Below are 13501 nucleotides of genomic sequence, written 5' to 3' on the forward strand. Positions count from 1 at the left end.
ACCTTCTTGGGGTGTGGAGGAAAGCAAAACTTCACCAAGGGAAATGATGACTCCAGTTGACTGAATATTCAAGAAGTAATTAAGAAAGACCTGTGGAGTCCTGGAAGAAGGTATTATAGACGTATGACACTAAACTGAAAATGAGTTTTAGACCCATGGGTCAGCAGTCTGGAGTAAGATGACAAGGTGATGACAAGAACAACACCATACCCACTGTCAAGCATGGTGGTGGGTCAGTCCTGTTATGGGGGTGTTTTGCGGCTGCAGGAAACGGCTATCCTGACTATGTGACTGACACCATGGATTCTTTCATGTGATGCCTTCAATGTGTAAATTGAAGCTCGGTGATCACTGGACTTTCCAGCAAGACAGTAACACCAAGGATACATCCAAGTTGTCCAAAATCTGGTTCAGGGATAGGTCGTGGAATGTCCTTAAATGGCCCTTTCAGTCCATCATTAAAATCCCATTGCAAACCTTTGTTGGGATTTCAAGAAAGCAGTGGCAGCACAGAAACCAAAGAATGTCAATGAGCTGGAAACTTTTGCTCATGAGAAATGTGTAAAAATTCTAAATGAGAGGTGTCTGAAGCCTGAGAACACTTACCTGAAACATTTATTTGCTGTTATTATGGATAAAGGATGCTCCACAAACGATTGACTTTGGGGGTTGAATATTTTTCACATGACATTTGTGGAGAGATTTATTATATTTATTATTTTTTATTTTACAATTTGGGTAAACTGAACTCTTTGTTCTCAAAATCACTCAAATATGTATTAAAAACTTACTTTGACTGTTTACTGAGGTTTTAGTTGATGTGTTTTAATTCACATCACCAGAATGTATTGCTGGTCAGGGGGGGTTGAATAATTTTGATTGCAACTATATATATATATATATATATATATATATATATATATATATATATATATATATATATAAAACAATACATTGAAATAAACACCAAAATTGACCTTCATATATTTTAACAACAAACTTTTTAATGTACTGTATGAAAAATGCCGCCTTGAGACTTCCTTGAGCATTTGTAAGTGATGATGAAAATAATTGTCAAATTAGAGTTTTGAATGGATTAACTGAAATGAACCGTTTAAATTGATTCACAGATATAAATTGAATTGAAACAGCAGTTTTGCATATTCATTTTAAATCAAAGATGCTATTACTGTTAAACATCTGTTGTCTTAATGCTCTTATACTTGTGAGTTGCGAAATGAGGAGGGATTGCAAAACTACTCTAATGAGAAGCTTTTTAGGAAATGTAATAAATGAAAAAACTTTTTTTGTGATATGACGATGTTGCTTAATTTTATTTCGCCTGCAAAGTAATTACATAATCCTATATAAAAATCTGATACACAGTATTGTGCAGCCCTAACTAGAAGATGAGTTTAAGGTTGAACTTCCAATACTGAACTTCAGGATCAATGACCCAATTTCAACATTGTCAGAATGTGTGTGCATGTGTGTGTGTCTGTTTGCCATCTATTTAATCTCTGAGCCTGTAACACTTACACACATAGGGTTGCCACCCATCCCATAAAATACGGGATCGTCCCGTATTTAAAGATTAAATGATGCGTCCCATATTGAATCAATATGGGACGCGATTTGTCCCATATTTAAGCTGGTCAGATGGCGCCACGTTGAAATCATTCCAGATCGCCAATTTAACATTGATGTAAGTTGGAAAATTTGCCTATGGTGGGTAAGGGACCATCTGAAAAGTCCACATATTATGCTAAAACGTGCTAATACTGTGGAGGGTGTGGTAAGGGACCATCTGAAAAGTCCACAAATGGAGTTTTTTCTATATAAATGTTCAATAAGATCAAACAATTTATGAATACAATCATAAAAACAAATACAGGTGAAGGAAAAAAAATAAACAAATGACACAAATAAAAATTATTACAAAAAATAAAAAATATGTATAAACCATCCAAAATATATACATAAATAAGATAAAGACAAATAATCAATATATATATATATATATTTAACATATAAATGATGTATTTATGTTATGGGTCAGGAAATTTCTCATTATAGCATATAAGAATTTGTATTAATAATGCATATTTATTGCTAAAACTGTGGAGGATGTGGTTAGGGGCCGTGATCCCCCCCAACCAATTTAAGTGTCCCTTATTTTAAAACTTCAAAAGTGGAAACCCTGCACACACAGCTTTTTGGAATGATTAACTGAATGTAATTTTATACAAAAAAGGAAATAATCACGCCTCATGTTGTTACCAGTGAGAGTGTGATACACACCCCAGCCATGAGAAATCTTAGACAAATTTACTCAAAGATTATGCAAAATATCCCTTTGATTTCCCTATGTGTTTTTAAAGAGATATGAGGGGACTGGATGGGCTAATGTACAACTAACCACTTTGAGAGTGTCAATAAAACACTTTGTTCATTGTGACTCACCCGTTCTGAGTAAGGAGCATCAGCAAACACAGGTAGGAATGGTTTTCAGAGTATAAAGGAGTGGCTCATGTTCAGACAGAAGCAACTGAAAGAATAAAACCTTCATTTCTATTTCTTGCAGAGTCTTTTACTATAATAAACCAAGCAAATTAAATAATTTAAAGTAATAATGTTTTCTTCAGATTCTTTTGCTTACTGTATAAATAGTGTGCATAGGTTCTAATTCCTCTCTTAAATGCTTTCATTATATATATATATATATATATATATATATATATATATATACTTAGTGTATATACTTTAAACTGTAGTGAGATTAAATAAAAATAAATAAATAAAAATAAATCTATTATAAGAGTAAGTGAATCTGCTGTATTTTAATTTGAACTACGGCAATTGTAGTTAGTGGCGTTTGCTAAGACAAGCATCCTACTATTGCCCATATCTAGGCACCAGAATATCATGCAGGCTCTTTTGACTCTTTTAGGCCAGCAACCATCTAGCAATGCCCTAGCAACCACCCGGAAGACCCTAGCATTGTGGTAGCAAGTTTTACATGGGCAAGCACCACTTACTTTTTTCTAGAAAATATTAATCATTTTTAATAGTGTTTAGGCTGCTATTTTTTAAAGCGAATTTATATAGTTTGTTGTATAGAAACAACACTGTAGTTACATATAATTACATATTTTATGTAACCATAGTTGATGCAACCATGTTAAAGAAGAGCCATGTATGATTTAACTTGAGGTTACTGTGGTCTCTCTCAAAATCAAAGTTAAATGATTGTTACTATACAGGAATTATTATAAATAATTGTTGGTTCGCTAATTTTTTTTAATGTATTTTTTTATCTCACTCTGCTACTCTTGGTTTCCAACAGGTCATAGAAACACACGGGCCTTCTTGAGCCACGGGGGCTTGAACAGTATTTATGAGGCCATGTATCACGGTGTGCCCGTGGTGGGTGTTCCACTGTTTGGAGATCACTACGACACCATGACGCGGGTTCAGGCCAAAGGGATGGGAATAATGCTGGAGTGGAAAAGAATGAGTGAGGAAGACCTTTATACTGCCATGGTTAATGTCATTACAGACAAAAGGTAAAATATGTATACAAAAATTACAAAAACATGCCCTTAAAAAACAGGTTGTGAATAACTGAAAGGCTAAATAATCTAGAAATGGATTAAGCATGCACATACTATCACACACACTTCTCTGTTAAGAAACAGGTAATAGAAATCCAAACCCACACTCTCGCAAAGAGGCGGGTTAATCATTAATGACTGTTGAATTGGGGTTACTCAGGTTTAATGATAAACAAGACTTGTGTTGAAGACCCCGCAATAGGCAATATTTGCAGATCGATAGTTTTTCTGTGGAATGTAGCCTAAACCATTAATACATTTAGAAACAATCCAGATAATTATTTATTCTAGAAGCTGAGCTGCATTTTAGGTCTTTAGGTTGTATTAAGAGGTTTACCAAGTTGCTAATGTGTCATCTGCTGGATCAGTCTGCTAACTGATTCATCACATAACTGATTTGGCATTCACAAATTGTGAAGAACAGATCCATGCTCTGATTGCTTATTGCTGTTAAGCACGGCACTCCAAACCAGTAGATGTTCAAATTAGAATCATAGAGTTGGACTTACTGTAGGCAAAGAAGAGTGTAGGCAGTGAAGCTATGTTATGGGGCTTTTCCACTGCACGGTACAGCTCAACTCGACTCGACTCTGCTCGCTTTTTGGGGGTTTTCCACTGTGGATAGTACCTGGTACCTGGTACTTTTTTAGTATCACCTCGGTCGAGGTTCCAAGCGAGCCGAGCCGATACTAAATGTGACGTCAAAACCCTGCAGATCACTGATTGGTCAGAGAGAATCGTCACTACCAGCGTTACTGGATTTGCGACACAGCACATCAGCCCGCTAGTTTTAGAGTTAGCAACAGCGATAGCAATATCATTTGTTCACGCGACTTTCGAATTGTAAAAAGAAATGGCTGTGCGCAAAAACACGCCGTGGTCAGTAAACGAGATGCAGACGTTCCTCTCGTTAGCGACGAACGAAATGACGCGAAACGAAAAAGTCTTTCAGGAAGTGTCTCAGCTATTGGCCGCACACGGCTACCAACGAAGCTATCAACAGTGTAGGGAAAAGTTAAAAAAACTTAAAAGTGACTACAGAACCATCAATGACCACAACAGCCGGAGTGGTTCAAACAGAAGAAAGTGGAAGTGGTTCGACCAAATGGACGCTATCTATGGCAATAGGCCAGCGAGCAATGGGAGGGAGACGTTAACTCTATATTCTGCTTGAAAGCTTCACTTTAATTAGTTGACCAGCTAGTGGAAATCTTGCTTCTAAAACAACCAGGTCAATTTAACTGTTACACTTGTGTAAAATCACCATGCAACAACTGCTTTATGCAGCACAATGAGCTAGTAGCTAACAGCTAGCGGTCGTGTTATTGTTTATGGTCAGTAATGCTTGTGTCACGTTTAAGATGATGTCATGGCAGTAGAGGCTGCGCAACTATGATGATCAGCCTATAATCCCACCCACGTTGAGGCGGCACTAAACTGGAGTGGAAAAGCAAGCTCAGAAAAGTAAAACGAGCAGATTCGAGTCGAGTCGAACCGTAACGTGCTGTGGAAAAGTGCCATTAGAGTGCCATCTTGTAGCCAGTATAACAAGGCAAACTTTCTGAAGATTCTGGTTGTGGTTCCCACATTCAGGGAAACCTGAAAATATCAGGGAATTTTATAATTGTGACTGGAGGTTTGGAAACATCATGGAAATGGGTAAAATCTGGAAAAGTTAATATATATTTTGTCTTTTTGTTTTGCTCTGCTCTGAAATATTTCATTGACAAGATAATGCTCTATGTAAGTGCTTTTGTAGAGTAAAACTTGCCTACAAGTCAGCATGATAACATTCTGTCTGTTAAGGGTTTGATTGGAGGCATTTGTATACTAATACTACACTCATACTTGTTTAAATATATTAAAGGGATAGTTCACCCAAAAATGAAAATTCTTTCATCATTTACTCACCCTTATGCCATCACAGATGTGTATGACTTTCTTTCTTCTGTAAAACACAGATTTTTAAAAGAAAATTTCAACCTCGTTGGTCCTCACAGTGCAAGTGAATGGTTACCAGAATTGTAAAGGTCCAAAAGGCAGCATAAAAGTAATCCATATTACTCCAGTAGTTCAATCCCATCTTCTGAAGCGATATGAAAGGTGTGGGTGAGAAACAGATCAATATTTAAGTCCTTTTGTAACTGTAAATCTACATTTTAACTTTCACTTCCACATTCTGGTGTGGAAGTGACTTTCACTTTTACATTCGGCCACCTACTGGTTGTGGCTGGTAAAGGTAGAGATATTGATCTGTTTCTCACCCACACCTATCATATTGCTTCAGAAGATATAGATTTATCCACTGGAGTCTATGGATTACTTTTCTGCCTCCTTTATGTCATTTTTGGACTTTCAAAATTCTGGTCACCATTCACTTGCAATGTATGGACCTACAAAGCTGAGATATTCTTCTGAAAATCTTCATTTGTGTTATAAAGAAGAAAGAAAGTCAGACTCTGGGATGGCATGAGGGTGAGTAAATGATGAGAGAATTTTCATTTTTGGGTGAACTATCCTTTTTGGATTGGTACCTTACTTGTAAATTGACCCAAAATATGCCCCAGCAATCTCTATAAAATGATTTTTAAAGCTGCACTACAGAACTTTTGGTCTCTCTGTCGACATCTATGGTTGAAACCTTTTGACAGGGACCAAGGTAGTCACAAGGAGAATCACACCAGGAAGCAGGAATGCCGTTCCAAAATGATGTTTTTTATTAGCAGAGGTGCAAAAATATGCAAATAAATAGTGTTTAAGAGCATACATAAAACCAAGGTTACTTTAAAAAAACATCTTAAAAGCTAGACAGTTTTTTTGGTATTAAGCAGGGGTGGTTCAAGGGTCGGTGAATATTCAGGGCTTAGCCCAGACCTTTTTGAACAGCCTACTAATGTGGCATTGATGAAATATCGGAATATAAATACACTTCATAATAAAAGTTTAAATGTTACATCTGTGAGGTGTCATTTATATAGTACATTTTTAAATATTACTGAAACTAAAACAAATGTCCTGACTCATGAGCACATCTGTATGTTACTCTTTGTTTTCAAGGTTATATATGTAAATATTTGGTACTTACTGCATCTGGATGGAAGAGCCCAACACAGTTTCCCGTATTTCACCAAGACAAGGCATTTTGGCTGTTTACACATAGCCACAATCGCGAGTCATGGGCGCTCGCCTTGCATGCGCACACATAGACAGCAGCTGCTAACAAGACAGTGTAGGCACTGAATTGAGTTAGTATTTGGTGTTATTGATACTGTAAAAAGACCACTCTCCATTTATACATATATTACTTAATATTAAAATATATTTAGATTTTAGGATAAACTTGTTACAAAGCACTGGTACTTTTGACAACACTACATGATGATAAAAACATTCAGGGCTTTACTAAAAAATATTTGTGGTTTAAGCCCCGGATGCCCACGCCTAGCACCACCCTTGGTACTAAGAGCAGTATCCACTCCACTCCTTCAACAATGGAGGCTGGCGTATTTAATCCATCCACAAAAACTGGAAACTAAAAACACAAAAAGAGGATTCAGTTATGATGATGGTGAAATGTATTGTATTAAATATACAGTAAAATAATATGCAGAAATGTTTGATATAATAGTTACAATAATAAGTAGTAGTAAAGTAGTAGTAAAGATAAATAGGAGAGATAAACGCTAAACAAATTTATATGTACATGTGCTGTATATTTGTAAAAACCGCTACGAATCTGGTTCAGTACATATTTATAACCAACTTGAGACAAGTATATTCATGGGAAACTACCTTGCAGTAGCCTACCTTGTACATAATGTAGCCTATAGTGGCTTTTAGCTGTAGTTTTAAATTATCTAGTCTGTTTACACAGACTATCAGCAAAAAGGGCAATGGAAAGTGATGCAACAACTCATGCATTTCTGTGACTGGGGTAAAAGAAAGGAGAAAATGGCGGCGTGTGCACACACACACACACACACACACACACACACTTAGGAAACTTCGAAACTACAGGAATGTTATACAATACTCAGAATTGGCAAACATGTTAAAGAAACTTCATTGGAAAACCAATACACACTTTGCAAATGGTAAACAAATCATGGCAACCAATATAAGCTTCAACAACCTGAACAGAAAACACGTTTAAAGGGTAAGTTCACACAAAAATCAATAATTTACTTACCCTCATGCCATCCCAGATGTGTATGACTTTCTTTCTTCATCTGAGCACAGTTGAAGAAAAATATAAAAATATTTCAGCTCAGTAGGTCCTTAAAATGCAAGTGGGTGGTGATTTGAAGCTCAAAAAAGAACAGACAGTCAGCATAAACATCATCCATACGACTCCAGTGGATAAATTAATGTCTTATAAAGTGACACGATCGCTTTTGGTGTGAAAAAGATCAATATTTAAGTACTTTTTAACTATAAATCATCACTTCCAGTCAGCAGCGGTATGTGCGTGTGACGTAATCGCGTTGGCATGTTCACGCAAGAACTGACACACGTGCGACACACATGGAAGAGCAGCGCTGTTTACAGCTGAGTAGGAGGAATGCTGTACAAAATCTTCGTTGGTTTTGGTTTAGATCTGTATTTGTATCTGTATGTTTTTCACAGTGGTGTGTTTGTGTGCTTATCCTGGATATCTTAATTAAGAGAAAAAGTGAGATTTCGTCCGTAACATGCCAATGCGAATAGGTAACACGAGAGACTGCATGAACTAAGCCCTCTCGTGACGTGAACGCGCATACTGCTGCTAACCGGAAGTGATGACTCAAACTTCAAAAGTACTTAAATATTGATCTTTTTCACATGATAGCATTATAGCAAGTAAACAACTTGTATAAGGAATGAATGTAATGACGTAAGCCTGATGATGAATGACATAAGCCTGCAATTTCCTGCCCAATCCGGCCCAACTACTCAAAATACTCTACTGTATAAATCATTGTTGTAGGCTCACCGTAGAGAATTGGGGTAAGGCAAGAACGCTGTTTTGAACAGATTTTTTACTGTATGTACTCACTCAATAATGGAAATTCATTAACTTCAACCAAAAAATCTTCCATTGTGCAGCTTTAAAAAAAAAAAAAATCATTTTTCATTAATCATGAACAGCTGCAAATTCAACTGAAACAACTGAAATGGAAATTCATTGATCTAGACAGGAACACTGTGTATTAGATGTTCATGATCTGAAACAGTTCCTCTCTCTCTCTCTCTCTCTCTCTCTCTCTCTACTAAGGTATCGTGAGCAAGCACAGTTGTTGTCTCAGATTCATAAAGATCAGCCTGGTCATCCTGTAAATCGAGCGGTTTACTGGATTAGCTATATACTCCGTCACCATGGCGCTAAACACCTCCGCTCTGCAGTCTACGAGATCTCCACCTACCAGTACTTCTTATTGGACGTTACTGTGGTGATAGGAGTGTGCCTGGTTCTCATCTGTTACTGCCTATACCGAATAGGCAAGTTCATTCAATCACGGCTGGGGCGTGGTTCAACTCCAGTGGAGAAAGTTAACGGGCACTGTCATAATGGAATTCCAAATGGAAAGCACAAAAGAAATGGCCAAGTTAGAAGTATGGAGAAGAAACTAAAGTGAAAAAACAAACAAACAACAACAACAACAACAACAACAGAACAGTAGGATAAATAAAAACTAACGCTTTACTAAAGAAAGTAACTAGTCTTTACTTAGAACAGGGCCTATCCAGGAAATAAACACATGGGTCAGTAAACAAAGAAACAAACCAACTAGAATAACCAGCTTCTGGAAAAGGGAAGCTAAAGAAAGGAACGAAAGCAGAAAACGTATATGGAAAACTCATGAGGATGTTTCTTTTCCTGTTGAATGGAGTTAATGCTCATTCTTGGTCCTGAATATTGAGATTATCCTTGTGGAGAGAGCATTAGTTTTGAAGTTTTGAAATGACTGTGGGGCATCAGGTTTTACTACACATCCAAATACAGAGATTTACATCTATTTATTTATGCAACTATAATTAATTTTTGGGAAAATTACATAAATGTTTGGTGCGTAGAGCACTGTCTAATGTTGTGCACTGAATTTAAATTGATGTTCTATATTTATGACTCACGCACTCCATCCACACTTTGTTTTCGTTTTCAGCCATATTGATTCGTCTGAGGCTAACAATGCTAGCTGCAAATTTGATCATTTTTATGTTGCCAGCCTTGCTCTAATCTTTGAAATCTAGCACATTTTGCTAACTTAAAACTGCATTTCTTGTAGGCAATAAAATCACCACTAGCTGCTAGTTAGCTGTTAGCTGCTAATGCTGCTATAAAATTCAATGAGAATAGCTGTGTTAAAGTAGAAATCCTGCTTCCATTTATGATTAATGTGGGATGCGGGTTGTTTGACTAACATTCCTAGACTATCCTTGCCACTTTTCCCCATTAGTTTCTTTGTTTTGTTGTTCTCAGCTAACATTATCAACTGTAGTTTCTCTTTAGACGTTTTTCTTCACACTTGAGTCCTATTTGTATAGTTAAGCCATTTTACCTGTAATATTGTTTTGCTTCACGGATGTTTAGGTTTTGACGTTTGAATCCTTTCTCAGTACAGTTCTCAATTAATTCTTTACTGTATGGTTTCTTTTATTAAGAGGAACTTTAAATTTTTCTAAACAGTGGGAGGGGATGCATTCATGTCTCAAAATGTCCCAAACAGACTACAACTTTTTGTTAACCGACCTGGAGGCTATAGACTATTTGTCAATTGAATGCGTATCAGAGGAGTGTTGAAATCAAAGTAAAAGAACTGTTTGCTAACATGCCGTACCACCTTCCCACAAATCAATAGGCCTGGTGTGACCTGGAGTATTTTAGTACTGTAACTAACATTACCCATGGTGCTCTACTGGGTCTTTTAAATATGATCCATTTTCATCAAAGGAAGTTCTGTGAAAGGCAGTATGGTAACATTTCACTCTAACATTTGGTTGTTTAACTTTTCTTTTACAAAAATGAATGCCTCAGATCAGGTGCTTTGATAGACTATGGCAATAGACAGAACCTCTGCCAAGTTTTTGTGCATTAAAGTGCATTCTCGCCCAGAGGTTTTATTTAAAACATTGCCATTGGGCAATCTGATTATAAAATCACATGCTGGTTTTACAGCTGAATGTTGGACTGCAGTGTTACCAATAACAGTCTCAGATTGGAAGTGTATGATTGTTTTAAATGCACCAAAACATTTGAAACTGACACTTGATTAATGGAAATTGGTTTTTATCAAATTTGATCACCACTTGGTACCTTCCAGTGAAATTCTTAAGTCTGACAACATGTTATGAAAGGATTTTAATGTCTTATAAAAGGATTATAAGAATATGAACTTGTGTAAAATTCTGTAGAAGAATAGATAGCTGTTGTAGATGAAGGCCTATCACACTTGGGCAATGTGATTTTAGTATGCTGGGTTCTAACTCTTTGTGTTTAACAGTTACAGTACACTGTTAAGGATATGATATCAGCACCTGTGTCAACACTTTGTAACAAACAGTGGGGTCCAAAAAACTGTATTTTACATTTGTCTAATTTAATATTTACATTATCAGATGAAAAGTTTAATTTAATTAACTTGAATTTCAGAATGTCTTAGTATTTGGTATGTCCCCTTTTGCTTTAATGACACCATGCACAAGTGCTGGCATGGACTCCACAGGTTTATGGAAAACTTAATGATCCATGTTATCCCAGCATGATTTGAAAATGTTCCAATGAGCATCTTGTGATGTTATTGAATGCTTGGGTTTGTTGACTTTACAATACAATACAAAGGAGGAGTTAACATGGTCAGTATCACAATTGTGTATACATCTTACTAGTGACCTCTTTACATAATACTTAAGGCCTATATATTTCAAAATTCTAAAACTTTTATTTTCATGTTCAAGTTAAATTTTAAATCCTCTAATTTTAATGCGGACTCTTGGACTGTCAATGTGGAGAATTTGGACCCCACTTTTTTTTGAGCCAGTAGGAATTTTTGTTGCATTTTAAAGAGATTGTACTGTAGATGTTATCAGTTCTTGTAAAGTGTGTTATAATACATCACAACTGCACTATCAAGTTTTACCACTATTCATAAACTTTTTTTTGTCCGTCAGAGTCAGATCCCAGATACCAAACAGTCAATGGCACAGAAAAGTACCAATACCACGAATCAAAACCATAACAAGCTAAAGGAAGATTCACTGAATGCATAATGATATGAAACTCTTTTTACTACGAGGTTTAATGCATTTGTACAGCCAAGCACTGTTGAAGACTGTCCATACTTGAAAATACACCTGGCTGCAAATGCATCAAAGCTATGACTGGTGAAACAGTGACATACGCTCACACACTTTAAAGATTCGAATTGTTTTTATGTTGTTTATTTTGTATGATTTTTCAGTATTAATATTAGATGGTTAACAACAGAGAAACAAATGGGCTCTAACATTAAAGACTGCATGTGTGTGTGTGTGTGTGTGTGTGTGTGTGTGTGTGTGTGTGGTTTTAAGTGATTGTAAGCAAGTGATTTCCTACAGTATGTGGATGTGGATGTGTGTTAGTTTGAATGGGGTTGCTTGAGCGTGTTTGTGTCTAGCTTTCACTTTATATACTTATCATTTAATCCAATGCTAGTTCACCAACATCAGTTCCTTTCAACGCCTCTCATTGTCTTTTTCTTGATCAATTCCTTGTTTCTTGTAGACGTAATTGTTAATGCAGGAATTTAGTTTTTTTCTAGTTTTTTTTTTATTTTTTATTTCATAATGATTTTAAAGTGTCTTTCATGTGTGTCTGTGTTGTCATGTATACATAAAAAGACAAACAAAAATAGTAATGTTAAATAAACATTAAATATTTTGTTTGCTAATGCCTACTTTCTGACGATTCTTCCTTGATTGTCATGTAAGTTAACCTGAACACCAAAGGAACTTCAGTGAGCCTAGTCTGAAAGTTCCACTACCCTGAAGTGGTTTGTCTCGTTGTTTTTTTTTCCATGACCTCATTGATGGTCATGATGGCAACCCTCGTTCTGAGTAATTCTTGTACATGTTGCTACCAAATTGCCAGACTTCGGTCACTCACTGCTAAACTGAGATAAATCATGGGGAGCCTTGAAAACCTGGCATTGCTAAATGATCCGTCTTTTTGTAGTGCTGTGTGTGTGTATGCCTGGCAATGTTAATCTCATTCAGCTGCAGTTATGTTAGAATGCTAAAACCGTATGCCTTTTTTTCACATATTTTGAATGTTACTGTCTGTGTCGCCTGCTGTTTCAAATTGCTATTTTTCAAAATGGTAATAATAATAATAATAATAATAAAATTGATTGATTACTTTTGATTATTATGAATGATTATTGTCGGCCAATCCCATCTCTAATACTAGTTCTAGCCCTAAAAGGCACGTAAAAACAAAACTAACTATGGCTGGTCACATTACATGTCAGTCAGACAATCTCTTTTCTAAGTGGACAGTTCATTGATTCACGAGATTAGTTACCATCTAGCTACGACCCTATTGATATAAAATGACATCAATGCAAAACAGTTGTCCCTCTCTCAACAAGGATCCTGTTGTAATTGAAGAATACGACCTTATTTTGCAAACCTTGGTGGAATCTTACTGCTGCCAATGACTGAATGTAAAGTATGTTTTATAATGCGTTGATCACAATACTCTGATACATTCTGAGCAATTAAAACATAGCTTTTTTTTTGCTTAATTGCTGATATCAGGGGGAGATGGGGGAGTGTAATACTACACTGTGGTTGATTGGCAGGTATCAGGTATCAGCCTTACGTTTTCAGCACTCTGTCACACTAGATAGGTGAGTGTGTGTGTGTTTGAT

The 13501-nt window shown here is 36.3% G+C and overlaps 1 protein-coding gene across 1 annotated transcript in view; it reads left to right on the forward strand.

Annotated features, from left to right (window-relative positions):
• The window catches only part of LOC127444494 (2-hydroxyacylsphingosine 1-beta-galactosyltransferase-like), a 40605-nt gene extending 27676 nt beyond the window's left edge, over positions 1-12929 (forward strand). Inside the window, exons 5-6 of the mRNA XM_051703869.1 lie at positions 3347-3566; positions 8869-12929. Of these exons, the coding sequence (XP_051559829.1) occupies positions 3347-3566; positions 8869-9229 (581 nt within the window). The 3' untranslated portion in view covers positions 9230-12929. The remainder of the gene's footprint in view (positions 1-3346; positions 3567-8868) is intronic.
• The last annotated feature ends 572 nt before the right edge of the window (positions 12930-13501 follow it).

The sequence above is a fragment of the Myxocyprinus asiaticus genome, chromosome 8, assembly GCF_019703515.2.
Source record: "Myxocyprinus asiaticus isolate MX2 ecotype Aquarium Trade chromosome 8, UBuf_Myxa_2, whole genome shotgun sequence".
NCBI classification, from domain to species: domain Eukaryota; kingdom Metazoa; phylum Chordata; class Actinopteri; order Cypriniformes; family Catostomidae; genus Myxocyprinus; species Myxocyprinus asiaticus.